At 33.2% G+C, this 21421-nt stretch overlaps 1 protein-coding gene across 1 annotated transcript in view; it reads right to left on the bottom strand.

The window, feature by feature from the left end:
- Positions 1-13865: 13865 nt before the first annotated feature.
- The window catches only part of LOC144371211 (uncharacterized), a 164781-nt gene continuing 157225 nt past the window's right edge, over positions 13866-21421 (bottom strand). The window contains 1 exon segment of the mRNA XM_078033637.1: positions 13866-14529. Coding sequence (XP_077889763.1) covers positions 13866-14529 — 664 coding nt within the window.

The raw sequence follows: 21421 nt of genomic DNA, 5'->3' as shown, positions 1-21421 counted from the left end.
TCTTAATCAAAAGTGGGATATTATGCTGTTAGAACAAAGGTTAATAAATATTTAAGTAATAGTTTTTTTGTAACCAACATGGAATAAATATTTGAAGTCAAAAGTGGTAGGGATTTTCAAAAATCCCTAAATATGTGTCACTTGATTGAACACTCTTTTGCATGCTGTTGTTCAAAATTGAAAGATTAAAATTAAAGATGTTTATAGAACTTAAAGTTAACTAGAGGCTCCATGTAGTATTCATAAACCTCCCATAGTTAAAATTTTTTTTGCAGAAAAATCGATCCTTTAAATCGTATGAATATCCCCCCCCAACACAAATAAGACTATTTTCCTGCTAAAAAAATATACTAAAAGTTACAACATTCAATTGTAAATGCAAACATGGAGTCAGGTAGACGGAATTTTTAGTGAGTGTGGCAATAAGCCCTCACATCAATAGCAAATTAGAAACATTGCACACCAGTGTTGTTACATTGTTACTCAACAGAGCCATCATGGGGGACAAAAACCAAATATCCCTTTAAAAAAACGATGAGCCATATTGGAATATAGAAACTATAGAACTTTGAAGTCAAAGAATTTATTCTAATTATATATTTTACAAAATGTATGTACACTAGGTTAACTGAAATGTCACAGAAAGAATACTGCAGAATTCAATGAACATGACATTTCTAAACTAAAAAAGAAGCTTTCTGAACAAAAGAGAATAGTTTTGTGATGAGGAGACAGAAATGAGTCCTTGCTTTCTAGACATTCTTGTTTTTTGAGATGTAAATTTTGTAGAGATATATTGCATAACAACTTGAATTAGTGATACTGAATTGTATATTTAAAATTTTGGAGACAGTAAGTTTTATTTTGTGGTTTTGATTACAATAAAAACTAAAAGATAAAGAGAATTGCAACATTTCTCAAAGCTACATTTAAAATAATGTGGTCTTTGTTTTATAAATAAGAACAAGCTCATCCATATACAAATGATGGGCATGCATGTAATCTCAGATACTAGAAAGTCTGAGGCAAGTAAATTGCAAATTCAAGACATCCTCAATAACTTAGCAAGAACCTCTCTCCAAATATGAGTGAAAAGTAGCTTGAAGTGTAGTTCAGCATGAGAGTATCACTGCCATAAATCCCCATTACACTTATACATAGAAAACTTCAATTTCTATGTACATGGGCAGAATAAAAAGCCAATAAAGATAAAATACAAAAGTCATGGACAAAAGAGGCTTAATATTTATATAAGCAAAAGGACATATAATGTTTTTGGCAATACAAACAAGAATCATACATATCTTAGTTTGTGAAGCAATTAACTGATATGAGGAATCCCAGTCTATAACATGGAACCTACTGTACACAATTTTTTAAAAAGGAATAAAACAACCAAATTGTAAATATCCACAGATGTCTTATATTACAAATCTTCTAACTCAAATAAAACTTACACCATCTCTCAAAACAGCAGTCTTTGTCCAACTTGACATTCATTCTATGGCAGATAATTTCACAGAAAATCCATTACACATATCAGAAAGAACAATGTTAAGGAAATTTTAGCGAAAAAAATGTACAAATAAGATTAGAGACACTGACTTATGATAGTAATGTATTTCAATGGGTGGACCTAGAGGTCTCCAGAAATGTGAAAAACTTTCCTGCAAATAATGGAAGAAGGGCTGAAGTTATAGAGTAGTGTTAGAGAGCTTGCCTAGCATGTGTGAGGCCCTGGGTTCAATTCTCAGCACCATATATGGATAAATAGGAAATTCATTAACAACTAAAAATAATTTTTTAAATTATGGAAGAGTTGTCAGATAATATTGACACTCACAAGCCAAGGGGAGTGTTTTGTTGTTAATTTGAAATTATGAAGACATTACTGGAGGAAAAGCAGGATACTACATAATTTTAAAGCACAAAACACAGGACAGGTTTTTCTGATAACAAGAGAAAGAATTCAAAGCTTCTCAAAAATATTTTCTGCTGGATAATGTCTCAATGAACCTTTTTGAATATAGGCTTCCTTCCCTACCTCACGTATGTCCTCTGCTATATGCGGGCCACAGGAGTTGAGATCACTGCATTCCTCTAAGTCAACCATATATCAAGTGAAAGATATATATCTTGCCACCAAAGGAAAACATTAAGGGTGAAAATAAACATCATTAACATTTTCTTGTCAGCACCAGAAACTACACCATCTTCTTTATTGAAAGCATAAATCTGAAACACATTCTTGTGGAGAAGTTCCCAAAAGATATACTTCAAGGGAAGAAAACTAAATAATGATAATTAGGAATTTTGAAGGAAAGTTATGCTCACCCACAAAGACTAGGTTGCTGTAGTTCTCCAACATCACTTCTCTATATAAATTCTTCTGGGCAGGATCCAGGCATTCCCATTCCTCCTTAGAGAAATCAGTAGCGACATCCCCGAATGTCAATGGCTCCAGAAATAAAAATTGTTAGATAAATAGAACATGGACCAAACCATTATTCAGTTTTTAACTTGAATTAAGAGTTTGTAGAACTGACTGTCATGTAAGAGAGTGACTTTAATTATGTAATAAGATACTTTCCATTATCTAATTCAGAGTAAAATACATGAGTCCAAATACAGTATATATATTCCGTATCAGAGTGATGTGAAGGATATATATACCATAACCCAAGCACTGAATAAAAGCCCAACTCCTAAATTTTCTGTCATCAGTGAATGTGAACTTTGGCAGACATTCCAGATGCAAATCAGACTTCTCAAAGATGTTCTCATAAGGTGATTGTGTACAAGGGAGAAAAAAGACTGGTAAAAAAAGCTTTTGAAAACATTCTTTTTCCTATTCTCTCTGCTTTCTATCCATGAGATAGATTGAGATTTCCAATACAATTAGTTTCAAGTATCATGCATGACACATTCACAATGTTTAAAATATTCATAAAATATTAATATTTGGAGACAGGTAAAGTGACACATCCACCTCATGAAAAGACAAACTTGAAATATTTCAAGTTCTATAATCAGTTCAACGAATGAATCAATTTGGTACACTAGAATGAAAAATGGGTTACAGGAGACTTCAAGGAGGAGATTAAAAAATTCTTAAAGGTAAACAAGAACATAGACACAACATATCAAAATCTATTGGACAATATGAAAGCAGTACTAGGAGGAAACTTCATTGCATGGAGTTCATTCCTTTAAAGAAGAAAAAGGCAATAATTCATCTCATACTTCATCTCAAAGCCCTAGAAGAACAAATCAACAACAAAAGCAGTAGAAGGCAAGAAATAATTAAAATTAGAACTGAAATTGAATTAAAAGAAACAATTAAACCTTGACAAAAAGTTAGTTCTCTGACAGACCCCTAGCTATGCTAATGAAGAAAAGGAGAGAGAAAATTCAAATTACCAGCATACATGAAGAAAAAGGCAGTATCCCAACAGACACCTCAGAAATAGAGAGGATATTTAGAAATTATCTTGAAAATGTATACCCCAATAAAATAGAAGTCATTGAAGGTATCAACAAATTTCTTAAGTCATAAGATATGCCCAGATTGAATCAGGAAGACATGCACAATTTAAACAGACCAATATTCAATGATGAAATACAAGATGCCATCAGAAGATTATAAGCCAAGAAAAGCCCAGGCCCAGATGAATACACTGCCGAGTTAAACAAGACGTTTAAAGAAGAAATTCAAAATACTAATATTCTTCAATTTATTTCAGAAAATACAGAAAGAAGAAGCACTTCCAAACTCATTCAATCTGCCCAATATCACCCTGATCCCCAAACCAGACAGGGACAAATGAAAGAAAGAAAACTTCAGGCCAATATCTTGAATGAACATATATTCAAAAATTCTGAATAAAATTTTGCCAAATTAAATACAAAAACATATTAAAAAGGTCGTGCACCAAGATCAAGTGGGGTTTGTCCAGGAATATAGGGTTGGTTCAACATACAGAAGTCAATAAAGGTAATTCATCACATCAGTAGACTTAAAAATAAGAATCATATGATCATCTCAAGAGACACAGAAAAGCCATTTGACAAAATACAGCACCCTTTCATGTTCAAAAAATTAGAAAAACTTGAGATAACAGGAACATAACTCAACATCATGCTGGCTCTCTATATTAAGCCTAAGGCAAACATCATTCTAAAGAGAGAAAAACTAAAAGCATTCCCTCTAAAAACTGGAACAAGAAAAAGGTGCTCTCTCTCACCATTTCTATGCAACATATTTCTTAAAACACTGGCCAGGGTAATTAGACAGATGAAAGAAATTAAAGGAATAACTACAGGAAAAGAACTTAAATTAGCACTATTTGCTGAAAATACGATTCTATACCTAGAAGACCCCAAAAGCACCACCAGAAAACTAATAGAACTAAAAATGAATTAAGCAAAGCAGCAGTATATAAAATTAACACACATTAAAGAAAGTCATTTCTGTATATAAGTGACAAAGCCTCAAGAAGGAAATAAGAAAACCCACCCCATTTACACTAACTTCAAAAAAAAGAAAACACAAGATACTTGGGAATCAACTTAACAAAAGAGGCGAAAGATGTATACAAGGAAACCTACAGAACCCTAAAGAAAGAAATCAAAGGAGACCTTAGAAGATAGAAAGATCTACCTTACTCTTTCATAGGCAGAATAAATATTATCAAAACGACCATACAACCAAAAGCACTATACTTATTAAATGCAATGATGAACAAAATCCCAATGACATTTCTCATAGAAATAGAAAAAGCAATCATGAAATTCATCTGAAAAAATAAGAAGCCCAGAATAGCTAAAGCAATTATAAGCAAGAAGAACAAAGCAGGTAGTATCACTATAACAGACCTTAAACTATACTACAGAGCAATAGTAACAAAACAGCATGGTACTGGCACTAAAACAGGATGATAGACCAATGGTACAGAATAGAGGACACACAGACTAACTCACAAAATTGCAATTATCTTACATTTGATAATGGTGCCAAGAACATGGATTGGAGAAAAGATAGCCTCTTCAACAAACGGTGCTGTAAAAACTGTTGCTTTGAAAACTGGAAATCTATTTTCAAAAAAATTAAATTAAAACCCTATCTCTCACCATGCACAAAACTCAACTCAAAGTGGATCAAAGACCTAGGATTTAAACCAGAGGCTCTGCATCTAATAGAAGAAAAAGTAGGCCATAATCTTCATCACATGGGGCTATGCTGCCCCAACTTCCTTAATAAGATGCCTATAGCACAATAATTAAAACCAAGAATTAAAAATGGGATGGATTCAAACTAAAAAGTTTCTTCTCAGAAAAAAAAAAAATCTGAGGTGAACAGAGAGCCTACATCGTGGGAGTAGATTTTTATCCCTCACACATCAGATAGAGAACTAATATCTAGTATATAAAAAACTCAAAATGCTAATCACCAAGAAACACAATAATCCAATCAACAAATTGGCCAAGGATCTGAACAGACACTTTTCAGAAAAGGATGTAGAATCAATAAACAAATATTTTTTTAAAAGTTCATCATCTCTTGCAATTAGAGAAATGCAGATCATGACCACTGTAAGATATTATCTCACTCCAGTCAGAATGTCAGCTATCATAAAGACAAACAACAAGTGTTTGCAAGGATTGGGGGGGGGATAGGCATACTCATACACTGCTGGTGGGACTGCAAATTGGTGCAAATAACATGGAAATTTGTATAGAGATTCCTTCGAAATTTGGGAATGAAAACATCATTTGATCCCACAGTTCCTCTTCTTGGACTATTCTCAAAGGACTTGAAAACACCATACTACAGGGTCACAGCCATGTCAATGTTAATGGCAGCACAATGCAGAATAGCAAACTGTGGAGCCAACCCAGAGGCCTTTAGTGGATGAATGGATAAAAATATGGGGCATATATACACAATGCAATTTGACTCAGCAATAATAAAATCATGGCAATTGCACGTAAATGGATGTTATTGGAGAAGTGAAGTTAGGCAAACCCTAAAAATAAATGTTGAATGGTTTCTATGATATAAGGGAGCTGACCATAGTGGGGTAGGGAGGGGGAACATGGGAGGAATAGATGAATTCTACAAAGGGAAGAGGGGTTGGAGGGGAGGGAAGGGGGCAAGGGATTAGCAGTGATTGTGGAATGTGATGACACCATTATTCAAAGAACATGTATGAAGACACAAATTGGTGCCAACATACCTTATATACAACCAGAGATATGAAAAATTGTGATATATATATGTATTAAGAGTTGTATTGCAGAAAGAAATGGGTACATATATAATGGCATAAATTAGCATAAATATACTTTCTATACAGAGATACGAAAAATTGTGCTCTATGTGTGTAATAAGAATTGTAATGCATTCCACTGTTGTCATGTATTTAAAAAAATAAATAAATTTTTTAAAAAGAAATGTATTGAAACCCATTGGGGACACTATAAGCCTACATGGCTATATATCTTAAAACACAGAGTTGGAAGGGAAGATGCATGTACAACATGAGAAACCAAGAAAGAATGTGCCCCAAACAAAGATGCTACATTATTAGAATCCATGGTCAGAATAGCAGGATAAATGGGAGAAGGTACATAATTTTCTGTGAATTAAAGGATGATATGAGACAAATACAGGCAGCAAAGTATTATTTTGATAAAGAGTTACATAAGCAAATACAGAAAGCAAAAGATTTCTTCAAAAAGGAGATAGAGATTTGGAAAAAAGAAATAAAACAGAGATCCTTGAAATGAAGGAAACAGTAAACCATATTAAGAACTCAATAGGAAGCATCTCCAACAGGATATATCACTTGGAAGACAGAACCTCTGATATTGAAGGCAAAATATATAATCTTGAAAAAATAAAGTTGACCCCAGTGAGGATGGTAAGAAACCATGAGCAGATGATTTAAGAATCATGAGATAATATGAAACAACTATTGGGATAGATGAAGGCATAAAGGTCTAAACTACAGTAATGGAAAATCTATTCAATGAAATAATACCAGAAAAATTTCCAAACATGTAGAGTGAATTGGGAAATCAAATAGAAGGATCGTATAGGACATCAAATGAACAAGATCACTACAGGTCTACACCAACGCACATCATAATGAAAACAACTAGCATACAGGAGGAGCAGAGCATTTCAAAGCCAAAAGAGAAAGGAATCAAATTACATATGGGGAAAACCAATCAGAATCTCAGATTTCTGAACTGAGACTCTGAAATCTACAAGATCCTGCAACAATATAAACCAAGCTCTGAAAGATATGGATGTCAACCAAGAAGCATACCCAGCAAAATTAAATTTTGATTAGCAATTAGATTTCGATTCAGATGTTATTTCATGAAAAAATAAAAACCTTCCATAATACACAAAATTTAAAAAATTTACAATGAGAAACCTGAACTACAGAACATCCTTGGTAAAATATTCCATGAGGAGGAAATAAACAACAATAAAAAAATCAGAAAAGGGTAGTATTACTCTAAAAGAAAAATCTATCAAAGAGAAACTGACTTAGTTAAATACCAAAAATAAACAAAAATAACTGGGAATACAAATCTTGTCTCCATAATAACCCTGAAAGTTTAGTTCCAACTCAGCAATCAAAAGACAGGCAGATTGGATTAAAAAAAGACCAACAATATGCTGCCTCTAAGAGACTCATCTCATAGAAAAAGACACCTACAGAAGGAAGGGGACAGGTTGGAAAAAAATATATCACTCAGGCTGGGGCTGGGACTGGGGCTCACTGGTAGAGCACTCGCCTAGCACATGTGAGGCCCTGTATTTGATCCTCAGCACCACATTAAACTAAATAATAAAGGTATTGTGTTCATATACAAAAAAATATTAAAACACATAACACTCACATGGAATGTGGAGGCAAACAGGGGTTTCCATTCTTATATCAAATAATGTGGACTTCAACTGAAAGTTAATCAAAAGGGACAAAGAAGGACACTACATACTGCTTAAAGAAACCATACACCAACAAGACAGAACAATTATAAATATACACACCCCCAAAACAATGGAGCATCTATGTTTAAACAGACTCTTCTCAAGTTTAAGGGCCAAGTAGACCACAGACAATCATTCTGGGTGACTTTAACACACCTCTTTTACCACTGGATTGATCTTCCAAACAATATCCAAACAGAAACTATGGAACTCAACAATACAATCAATAACTTAGATTTAACTGACATACATAGAATATATCATCCTTCAACAGGCGAAGAGACTTTCTTCTCAGCAGCAAATGGATCCTTCTCTAAAATAGACCATATGTCATGCCAAAAAGGAACTCTAAGCAATACAGAAAAGTAAAGATACTACCCTAAATTCTATCAAATCATAATGGAATAAAATTAGAAATCAACAATAAAAATAGAAGCTACTCCTATACCTGGAGACTAAATAATATGCTAGTGAATGAACAATGGGTTGCAGAAAACATCAAAGAGGAGATTTAAAAATTCTTAGACGTGAATGAGGACACAGATACAACATATCAAAATCTCTGGGACACTATGAAGGCATTACTAAGAGGAAAGTTCATTGCATGGAGTTTATTCCTTAATAAAAAGGAAAAGTCAAATAAATGACCTAAAATTACATCTCAAAGCCCTAGGAAAAAGAATTAATCAACACCAAAAGCAGTAAAGGACAGAAAAGAATTAAAAAATCAGAGCTGAGTCAATGAAATTGAAACAAAAGAAGCAAATAAAAATTGACAAAGTGACTGGTAATGGTACCACCATTTGACCCAACTATCCCACTCCCCAGTCTATACCTAAAGGACTTGAAAACAGCATACTACAGGGACACAGTCACAATGTTTTTAGCAGCACAATTCACAAGAGTTAAACTGTGGAGCCAACATAGATGCACGTCATTGGATGAATGGATAAAGAAAACGTGGCATTTGTACACAATAGAATATTACTCAGCAATAAAAAAAATTAAATCATGGCATTTGCAGGTAAATGGATGGCATTGGGGAAGATAATGCTACGTTAGCCAAACCCAAAATAAAAATGCTGAATATTTTCTCTGATACAAGGAGGCTGACTCATAGTGGGGTAGGGAGGGGGAGCATAGGAGAAATAGATGAATTTATTCATCAGAGTGGTGGGAGGAATAAGGAGGGGTAGGGAGTAGCAAGGATGGTGGAATATAATAGACATCATTATCCAAAGTACATGTATGAACACACGAATTGATGTCAACCTACTTTATATACAGAGATATGGTAAAATTGTGCTGTATATTTGTAATAAGAATTGTAATATATTATGCTGAAATATATTTTTAATTTTTTTTTTAATTTTCAAAATGAAACGTAGGCTCTTTGAAAAACACATACATTTGATAAAACCTTATCCATGCTACTGTAGAGAAAGAGAGAAATACTCCAATTACTAAAATCCATGATGAAAAAAAATATCACCATGAAAATTAGAGAAATACAGAAGATAATTAGAAATTATTTTGAAAATTTGTACTTCAATAAAACAGAAAATATTGAAGTCATCAACAAATGTCTAGAATCATGTGACTTACCCAAACTGAGTAAGTTAAACAGATCATTTTCAAGCAATGAAATAGAAGACACCATCAAAAGCCTACCAACCAAAAAAAATAAATAAATAAAGCTCAGGACTCAATGGATACAAGACCTTCAAAGAAGAACTAACACCAACACTCCTCAAAGTATCCTATGAAATACAAAAAGAGGGAGCACTTCCAAACACACTCTATAAGGCCAATATCTCCTTCATTCTAAAATCAGACAAACACAGGAAAAAAAGTGTACTTCCGACCAATACCTCTAAAAAGCAGAAGCAAAAATTCTGAATAAAATTCTGGCAAATGAATTACAAAAACATATCAAAAAGATGGTTCATCATGATGAAGTGGGATTCATCCCAGGGATGCAAGGTTGGTTCAAAATACAAATATCAATAAATGTAATTCATCACATCAGTAGATTTAAACATAAGAACCTTATGATCATCTCAACAAATGCAGAAAAAGCATTTGACAAAATACAGCACCCCTTCATGTTCAAAACACTAGAAAAACAAGGGATAACAGAAACTTCCCTCAACATTTTAAAGGCTCTCTATGCCAAGTCTCAGGCCAACATCATTCTAAATGGAGTAAAACTTAAGGCATTCCCTCTATAATTGGAAACAAGACAGGGATGCCCTCTCTCACACTTCTATTCAATATAGTTCTTGAAACACTGGCCAGAGCAATTAGATAGATGAAAGAAGTTAAATGAATAAGTATAGGAAAAGAAGAATTTAAACTAGCACTATTTAATGATGATATGATTCTGTACCTAGAAGACTCAAAAAACTCCACAAGAAAACTTCTAGAACTAGAATTCAGCAAAGTAGCAGGATATAAAATCAACACCCGTAAATCAAAGGCATTTCTGTATATCAGTGACAAATCCTCTGAGAGAGAAATGAGGAAAATTACCCCATTCACAATATCCTCAATAAAAAAAGATAATTGGAAATCAACAAGAGTTCAAGGATCTAAACAATGAAAACTATGAAACACTAAAGAGAAATCAAAGACCTTAGAAGATGGAAAGATTTATCTTGATCTTGAATAGGCAGAATTAATATTATCAAAATGACCATACTACCAAAAGGACTATACAGATTTAATGCAATTCTGATAAAAATCCAATGGCATTCTTTATAGAAATACAAAAAGCAATCATGAAATACATCTGGAAAAATAAGAGGCCCAGAATAGATAAAGCAATTCTTAGCTGGAAAAGGGAGGCAGGTGGTATTGCTATACCAGACCTTAAACTATACTTCAGAGACATAGTAAAAAAAACAACATGGTACTGGCATCAAAACAGGCTGGTAGACCAATAGCCCAGAATAGAGGACACAGACACCAACCCACAAAACTACAATTATCTTATATTAGACAAAGGTGCCAAGAACATGGATTGGAGAATAGATAGCCTCTTAAACAAATGGTAATGGGGAAAGAAAGCAAAAGTAACAGACACAAGCAACTGTATTCCCAGACTAGGAAAACCCCAACACTAAACCTATGTACTAGGGAGTCCCAAACAGCTTTTTAGGGTCCTGACTAGGAAGTCCTGGGCAGAGCATCCTCTCCACAGGTGAGAATCTGAAATCTTGTTTTAACTTGTATTGAAAGTGAGGCGGAATAAATACAAGTTAGAACAAAGAAAACTTCATTGTCACATTTTGGATGACCTAGTGATCCCATGAAGAACACTACATCCTCCCAAGAACAGGTCAGATCCTAGAGGAGGGAGTGATAGCCTTGAGATTACTCAATAAATTGGGGTTCCAATGAGTGAGTGACCGAGTCAGATGCATTGAGAAATTGGCATTCTTTAGCTGTTTCATCAAGGATATGCAGACATCATGCAGTCACATGAAAAGAGAAGATCTTTAGTATTTTCCTTAGACCTCTAGTACTGATTCTTTCCTCTGGGCCTTATAAATAGTTAAAACTCTCATATATAAAATGAAGCCAGTTTTCTGCATAAAATAATGTGGACATAAACATGAAACCTAGATATTTACCCTTAGGAATAAAAAAATGCTGTGAATATTATTCTCCTGAACTTATCATTATATTTCAATATATATTTTCCCAAATAAAGTTAAATGCAATGTTTGTGGAAAGTGTTTTTTTGACCCCAAAAGCTCACATATAAAGAGAATATTGTGTTTTTAGTTTTTGAACAGGACTTGTAGATGAGAGTCTAGAGGTTTATTTCAATCAAAATTATGTTTCTTTCTCTGTGATGTCATGGGCTCTTAGAGCTTTAAGATCTGAAGAGGGACAGGGATATTTTATAGTATCTTATAATTACTGGTTGCGGAGGGGTCCGGGAGACCATGACACATGCTATCTATTGTATAATCCAATAAGTATAACAAACATTATATTGTAAATTATTAAGTAGAAACAAAGGGTCTACAAAATCAAAATACAAAATAAAATTAAAAACTGTGGGGGCATAAATGCTCCTATAGTATGTTTTTTCTTTTTACAATCATCATTTTACGTGTTTCTGGTTACACTTTTCTACTGGTTATCCAAGACTAAAGAGGTGGTCCCAAATTGGAATGTTTTTCCTACACTTAAGGTGAGTTTAGTCTCCTCAGTGATGAATGTCATGTAATTCATGAGGAACTGCATGATTTTTTCAGTCCAAGAGTCAGGATGGGCCTGTGGATAATTAGGATTCACCAGGAATCTTTGAGACTAATTCCCCCTTCAGCAACCCTTCTCTTTTACCTGAATATACACGTTAGCGCCTAGTCTCTTGGGTCTTTTCATCTCCCTGATTGTGGGCTTGTATAACTCTCCAGAGTTGTAGATCCCTTAGGGAGTACTGCAACAGTATAAGGTGAAATTTCAAAGTCATAATTCAAACTAGGGATATCTGAGCATCATTTTAGTATTCATGGGTTCTTCCTATAACTTAATTTTTTCATAATTACAAACAAAAGAGTATATAATGTACATAAATAATATTCCCCAAATAAAACTTAATTAAACATATGAAATAATTAATGGAGACGATATAGCATTATTTACCCAATAGAATGTGTTACTATTGTATCGATCCATTAGCAATGTGAATCGTGGGAGATGTGTGACCTAATAACATCATTAAATGCATGACAAGGTTAACATTAAGAAACTCACACTTTATTTAAAAACAAATTGCATCTGTAAGGCAAATATGAGAAAAAAATGCTCTGTAAAACGCGCATGGTGGTCCATGCCTGTGACCCTAGGGACGTGAGAAGCTTTGCAAGTTAAAAGCCAGGCTCCATAACTTAGTGAGGCCCTATGCAACTTAGCAAACCATATCTCTAAAATAAATGGGAAAATAATCTAGGGATGTGGTTTACTGATTAAGTGCTCCTAAGTTTATGTATAAACATAAAAACTAAAAATTTAAAATTTTATATAAATCATAAGAGACTTCTGAAATAATCAACTCTGAGAATTGTTATTTGTCCAGTTGTGAAAAATGAGACTCTTTAGTAATTGTTGATTTATACTAAAATTATATCCTTTTAGGGATGCACTATTTTATATTTGTATTTCCTTATTTCTACAATATCAGTTAAAGATGTTAAGATAATTTTCAGCAAATGTCAAAAGCAATTACCCATTTTCTACATTTAAATAATTTTTTTCCCTCCTAGGTCCCAAATACTTCAAGGGATAGGCTATAGATAAGAAACTTACTACAATCTTTATATTTGTCAAGGTGTTTTTGTAAATATTTTGCTGTTATCTAAGGTACACACTTTTGAAAAATGCTATTCCACATTTGCTACAGATATGAGGTCAGAAATTCAAAAATGTCTGAAATTTGAATACAGTCTTGGACACATTCTTTGGGTTTCTATATGCTATAAATTCTCCAGTGTTTTTAAAATGTTTGATCAATGTCCAAAAACTTTGCAAAAATTTTCCCACGTCCTCTCACTCGTATGAATTCTGAGGTTTTGAGTAGGGTATGAACAATTGTTGGAGACTCTGTCACCTATTTTACACTTGTATAATTTCTGTTCTATCATATCTCTGGTATGAAATGCTGTTGAACTACTGTGAAAAAAGGGTTGATTCATCCTTAAAAAAAACTGATGCAATGTTTTCACTTGTAAAACTTCTCTGCAGTAAGAAATATATAATGTTTAGTAATATGTGACCTTCAATTTGAAAAGGTTTGCCATTCTTCACATTTATAGGACTTCTCTCTAGTATGGGTTCACTGGTGTCAATTAAGTATTGATGTTTGATTAAAAGCTTTGCCACATTCTCTACATTTGTAGGGCTTCTCTCCCGTGTGGATTCTCTGGTGATGAGTAAGTGATGCTTTGTGATGAAAACTCTTGCCACATTCTTTACAGTTGTAGGGCTTTTCTCCAGTGTGGATCCTCTGGTGCAGAGTAAGTAATATTTTTTGATTAAATGTTTTGCCACATTCTTTACATTTGTAGGGCTTCTCTCCAGTATGAATCCTGTTGTGGCGATCAATATTCGAGTTTATATTAAAACTCTTGGCACACACTGTACATTTGTAGGGCTTCTCTCCAGTGTGGATTTTCAGGTGCTGAGTAAGTACTATTTTTTGATGAAAACTTTTGCCACATTCTTTACATTTGTAGGGCTTCTCTCCAGTGTGGATTCACTGGTGCTGAGTAACTGATGATTTTTGACTGAAACTCTTGCCACACACATTACATTTGTAGGGCTTCTCTCCAGTATAAATACTGTAGTGGCAATCAAGATTTGATTTTGTATTAAAACTCTTGCCACACACTTTACATTTGTAGGGCTCCTCTCCAGTGTGGATTCGGTGGTGCTGAGTAACTGATGATTATTGACTGAAACTCTTTCCACACACTTTACATTTGTAGGGCTTCTCTCCAGTATGAATTCTGTTGTGGCGATCAAGATTCGAGTTAGTATTGAAACTTTTGTCAAACCCTTTACATTTGTAAGTCTTCTCTCCTGTATGAATCCTGTTGTGGCAATCAAGATTTGAGTTTGAATTAAAACTCTTGACACACACTTTACATTTGTAGGGCTTCTCCCCTGTATGAATTCTCTGGTGATTTATAAGGCTTGGTTTTTGACTAAAAGTTTCACAAAATTGTTTATATATGTGGGGCATCTCTCCAGGGTGTGTCCACTGGTGACAAATAAGATTGGAGATTTTATTAGAAGTTTTGTCACCTTCTTTGCATTTCCATTGCACATCTCCTGTATGAACACTGTGATGTTGATTAAAGTTCTTGAGTGCATTGCATTCTTCACATTGGTAGTTCTTCTCTGCAGAATAATTTTTTGGTGTTTAGTAAGAGTTGAAAAATTTTTAAGTCTTTGCCACACTATTTACAGTTAGAGGTCTTTAGTTCAGTATAAATCCTCTGATGCTCAACAAGTTGTAACCTTTCACTAAAAGTTTTTTTGCATTCCTTAAATTTATAAGGTTTATCTCTGTCATAGTATTTACTGTGTTTAGAAGATGCTGAGCAAGCCTATGCTTTGATATATTCTTTAAACATATAGATCTCTCTTTCTCTATAAATTATCTTGCATTGAGAAAGCTCTGCACTGTGATAAAGAACTCTTTCATATACCCTTAAACTTGCAAGTTTTGTCTGGACTGAAACAAACTTTCCCACATTTTTCATCTTAGTATGTTTCCTTTAGAAAATGCCTAGGGGTTTCTCTATATTCATAATTTTTATCTCCAATTTAAATATACTGGTAATTTCTCAGGGTAGAGACATTGCTAATGGTATTAATTATAGCATTATGTATATAGGGCACTTTCTACAAATCTGTATTAGAATTATCATTGAGCAATAGTGGGGAATTAGAAACCTCTCTATAATTCTTAATATTGTCTATTTGGGCACAAGAAGAAATTACTGTATTGTTGCAGAAAAATGGACATTTTGTAAAGAAATTCTCAAATTTTCACTTTTAAAAATATCTTCTCTGTGCAAATGTTTGAATGGAAGTTTAACTCGGTGCTACATTTATAACTGGCCTTAATATTTTCTTGTCAGCATCAAGAACTACGCCATCTATTTTATTGAAAACACAAATCTGAATCATCCAATTTTTATGGTAAAGTTCCCAAAAGATATACTTCAAGGGAAAAAAATTAAGTAATAATAATTAGGAATTTTGAAGGAAAATTATGCTCACCCACAAATACCAGGTTGTTGTAGGTCTCCAACATCACTTCTCTATATAAATTCTGCTGAGTAGGATACAGACATTCCCATTCCTCCTCAGAGAAGTCAATAGCTACATCCCTGAATGTCAATGTCTCCTAAAATAAAAATTGGTAGATCAATAGCACATGGACAAATCCATTATTCAGTGTTTAGTTTGGATTAAAAGTTAGTAGAACTTACTCTTATGTAGGAGAGTTACTTTAATTATGTAATAAGATACATATTTTCCTCTGAATTAGATAATGGAAAGTAAGTCCTAAAACAGTATATATATTCCATATTAGAGTGAAGTCAAAGATATATACCACAATCCAAGAACTGAATAAAAGCCGAACTTCTAACTTTTTTGCCACCGGTGAATGAAATTTGGGGTACATTCCAGATGCAAATCAGACTTCTCAAAAATATACTCATAAGGTGATTGTGCCCAAGGGAGACAAAAAGTGGTAAAAAAAGCTTTTGAAAACAGTCTGGGAGTTATTCTTTTTGCTTTGTATCCATGAGATAGATTGAGCTTCCCAAAACAATTAGCTTCAAGTATCATCCATGACAAATTTGCAATGTGTAAAATATTCATAAAATATTAATGTTTGGAGACAAATGACAGACTTGGAATATTAAGTTCTATAAGCAGTTCAACGAGTGAATAAATTTGGTACAATAGAGGCCCAGACAGCAGCATGTATGTGTTCAAAAACTGAGACAAAGAAATGAATAATAAAAGAAAAAAGACCTTTTAATATAATTGTAATGGAAAAATAATGGTAACAATAAGTTACTTAAAACTCATACAACCAAGGATATATAACCACGGAAAATGATGGATTTGAATAATACATAATACAATTATGAGTCATAAAAAGTCACAGGGCTGTTATCATCTTTGTGTGCAAAAAGAAGATGAGATCAGTAAGACACACCAGAAGTGTCCACATGGGTTTTCCACGTGTGGATGGATCCTAATTACTTAAACACAGCTACTTTACTGGAAGAATTACCTTGACATCAGAGCATAATCACACCATCTACACAAATAACCAATTAAAAATCTTCAATAGCAAAATGTTTAAATACTTGAGCCAATTGGAATTGTATGGTATCAAGACTTTATGAAAGGAACAACAACAAATCAGGTTAGTAGATGATTATAGTCACTGTTCACATAAAGCAAAAAATAAAAATCCTGACATGTTAGAATAAATATTTTTTTCAAACTGTGGAGAACCCTCACTGTGGCCTTCTGTGGCTCATTCCTAAGCAGAGAGTCAGGTAATTCTGGGCAGATAAGAAAATAATTCTGTAAAGTCCACACATCTCAGATCCCTTTTGCAAAGAAAGAAAATGGTTAGTCTTTTATAGTCACAATTCTCACCATTTAACAGACTCATAGTTGGAGTCAGTTTAAAGTCCTCACCAACAATGTTCTTTAAAATTTATTTTTCTAAAAGAAAATGTGTGAATTTGCAGAAAATCAAATGGGGGTTTTGGCTCAGTGGCAGAGCTCTTGCCTAGCATGTGTCAGGCACCAGGTCTAATCCTCAACACCACATATAAATAAAGGATAAAGGTTCATCAACAACTAAAAAATATTTTTTAAAAAGAACATGTTTTTGACACTGGTTGGCACAAGTATCACTACTTTGGGTCTCAAAATTGCAGTCTTTCACCTAATTCTGATGTCACTTATAAGTCCCAGAATGTCATCTACACTGCTGATCTACTTCCTGTAAATTGGGCGACCCTACAACTACCAAACATACAAAGAAGCATTCAATATTAAGATATCAGCTATATACAACTCTAGAAAATGAATTAAACACAACCATGATGAAATTTTAACAACCTATTGCACAAATATAAAAAATGGCTACTAAAGGCTATATGGAGAATGCAGGCATATAGAATGGTCAACAATTCTGTAGAATAAGTTTATGGGACTGAAATATCTGACACTGAGATATACTATGAACTTAAAGTACCCCAAAAGGTGAGATATGTGGCAAAGAGTATACAAACACATTAGTGGAATAGAACTGAAAACCTAGAAATAAACTCAAAAAACACACAAGAGATGGCAGGATTTCCCTGGAGATGATATATTTTTTAATGAATTATGAACACCCTGGTATCTGTATGCAAAGAAATGTATTAGACACAGAACTTACAACTTTTGAAAAATTAAATCATTCATCTGAAAGAAAATGTTAAATTTGTACCTTGTGTCAGACAACATAGCAGAAATTCTATATGGCTTTGTCCTTGACATGAACAAAGCCAGAAGCAAGATCTATAAATGAGAAAGTTAATAAACTTTTCCTCTGTTGAAAACCATTCTGTATTTTTAAGTATGCTATTAACTGAATGAGAAGAAGCTGGATAAAATATTTGCCAAATATATGTATGATGAAGATCTGGAATAAAAAAAATACATTGAGCTCTTAAAACTCGGCAAAAGAGATGGAGTTTTGGCTCAGTGTTAGAGCAATTTTCTACCTTGTATGAGGCACTGGGTTTGATCTTCAGCACCACATATAAATTAATAACAAATAACGGTCCATTGATAACTAAATATATTTTAAAAATACTGAGCGAGATAACAAGCAATTTAAAAATGGGCACTATCACATATAATGGTATTAGAAACTTATAAGAAGCAATAATAAGAATGATATAATCTGAAACTATAATAAACATATACAGATCCATGGAGATAAGATTTGTGTATGTACATGTGTTTTTCTATAGATGTCTGTATATGTACATAGATTTATAACTATAGATATATAAAATACTGCAGAGGTACATAGTTTAAGCATATTTCTTCAAAATCATTTATTATAATGAGTCATATTAATGAATAATTATGTGACATTATGAATTATATTTCATTAATTATATGTAATTTATACATAAATACAAAATAACCTGTAAGATTTTCACCTACAGAGACATTTACATAATAATATTTTATGGAGCTATGGTTGTAGTTAAGTGGTGCAGAAATTGTTCAGCATGTGTAAGAACTTGGGTTTTATTACCAGCAGCACAAAAACAAATGCAATAATTTCCACTAAGGCCTTGATAACATAGTGAGATTTGACAGATATTTCATAAATGTACTCTATCATTTTCTTGGAAAACCACAGAATTCAGTGGGTTTCTGTGTCTCCTATCTGTAGTAGAAACTTCAATGTCTGAAAAGTTCTACTTGAAATATTTTTTTTTACCAATCCCCATTAATTTCTAATGTCATTATGTTAAAACAATCAATCATGACGCTAGTTTATCTTAAGAATAAAATTTGTTTAAACTTTATTTTTACTTTTCTTATGTTTCTGCTTAGTTCCCAGCCTTATTTACTTTGGATTTCATAAAGTCCCTAAATTATTGCTCCAGTTCAATCTTCATGGTTCCAAGAACTGTAGCTGAAATGTACAAACTGCCCCCTTAGGAAATCTACACTGAAAGCCATGCCCTGGATAAGCCCATGTATCAGTCCGCTCTTAAAAGTCAAAGCCATAAGGATCAAATTGTTATGCCTTTTATCCTTTCAAAATATGTTGTCTAGTGAACAAAACAGTATTAAAATTTACACAAAATCTAAACAGCAGAACAGAATAGTATTAAAATTTACAAAAAATCTAAAAATGAGGAAACATTAAAAATTACAAGGGTTGCAAATATTAATTCTTTGAGAGAATGTAAATGAGTGTTAGAAGGAACTGATTTTTTATGTATAAAAATATCAGAAATTAAACACTGGTGATCATTTTACAACATTATGGCTACTGTATAAGCTATGGGATTATAAACTTAAAAATGGTAAATTAGATTTTACTTATATTTTGCCAGAAGAAAAAAAAATATTTGTAACAGGCACAAGAAAAAAGTCAAAACCACAGCAAAAATAATAATAAGTATATTTAAAAAGATTAAAAAAGCAAACAAAAATGCAAGTGATATTTTCCCAATAAGTAACACTACTTCCATAATGAGAAACATTTATTTGAATATGCTACTGCCTATATAATGATCAACAGTGGATTGTTATTTTATGCCTGACTTATATTTGTATCAGAAAAGCATGTTCGAGTGGCCATGAATATCGGCTATCTGTAATTGTAATTAATTTTATATTTTGATAGAGCCACATTTTTGTTCCTAGTATCCCAATTCACCATAGCCAAATTATGAAAGCAGTTCCCATGCCGGTTAATAGATGAATTCACTAATAAAATGTGATACACACAATATGTTTTTAGTCAGCGATAAAGAAGATTTAAATTGTGACATTTGTCAGTAAATGAACAGAAATTAACAACATCATGCTAAGCAAAATTAATCAGACTGATCAAGGGTCAAATGTTTTCTTTCACCTGCGACAGCTACAGCAAAACAAAAAGGAAAAGGAGAACTGGATATAATAAAGATATAGAGAAGATTAGTGGAGTATCAGGAGACTGAGTGGGAGTGATAGGAAAGGAGAATATCAAATGAATTAAAAAAAAAACATGGGTATATAAAAATATACCACTGTGAATTCCACCTTCCTGTATATGTAGAAAGCATCAAACATATATGAATAAAAAGATTAATAAAATAGATGAAGGAGAATAATGGGGGAAAATAATGAAGGGAAAAATAAGGTAATGAGAATTGAAAGGGATTAAATTAATTTAACAAAAGAGGTAAAAGCCTTGTACAATGGAAAGTACAACATGCTAAATAAAAAGAATTAAAGAAGACCTAGAAGATGGAAAGTTCTATCTTCTTCTTGAATAGGTAGAATTTATATTGTCAAAATGACCATGCTACCTAAAGCACTATAAAGATTTAATGCAACTCCAATCAGTATCCCAATGGCATTCCTCATGGAAATAGAAAAAAAAATAAAAATTAATCTTGGAAAAACAAAGAGAACCAGAAGAGGCAAAGCAATCCTTAGAAGAGAAAGGCATGTGGCATCACTATACCAGACGTTAAACTATTCTTCCGAGGAATAGTAACAAAAACAGCGTGGTACTGGCACCAAAATAGACAAGTAGACCAACTGTATGGAAAAGAGAACACAGCGAATAACACACATAAATACAGTTATCTCATACTAAACAAAGGTACCAAAAACATATTGGAGAAAAAATAGCCTTTTCAACAAATGGTGCTAAAAAACTGCATATCCATAGGCAGCAAAATAAAATTAAGACCCTCTCTTTCATCAAGCACACAACTCAACTCAAAGTGGATCAAGGACCTAGGAATTAAATCAGAGACCCTGCACCTAAGAGAGGAAAATGTAGGTCCAAATCTTCATCATGTTGGATTAGGCCCCGACATCCTTAATAAGACTATTATAGCATAAGAATTAAAACCAAGAATCAATAAGTAGACAGATCAAAACTGAACAGCTTCTCAGCAAAAGAAACAATTAGTGAGGTGAAGAGACAGCCAACATCCTGGGAGCAAACTCTTACCACTCACACATCACATACAGCCCTCATCTCTAGGGTATATAAAGAACTTGATCTTGACACACATACACAAACACACACACACTAAAAAAAAACCAAATAACTCAATC

The sequence above is a fragment of the Ictidomys tridecemlineatus genome, chromosome 16 (genome assembly GCF_052094955.1).
Source record: "Ictidomys tridecemlineatus isolate mIctTri1 chromosome 16, mIctTri1.hap1, whole genome shotgun sequence".
Taxonomy (NCBI): Eukaryota; Metazoa; Chordata; class Mammalia; order Rodentia; family Sciuridae; genus Ictidomys; species Ictidomys tridecemlineatus.
The sequence above is the reverse complement of the archived record's forward strand: the minus strand, read 5'-3'. Positions and strand labels throughout refer to the sequence as shown.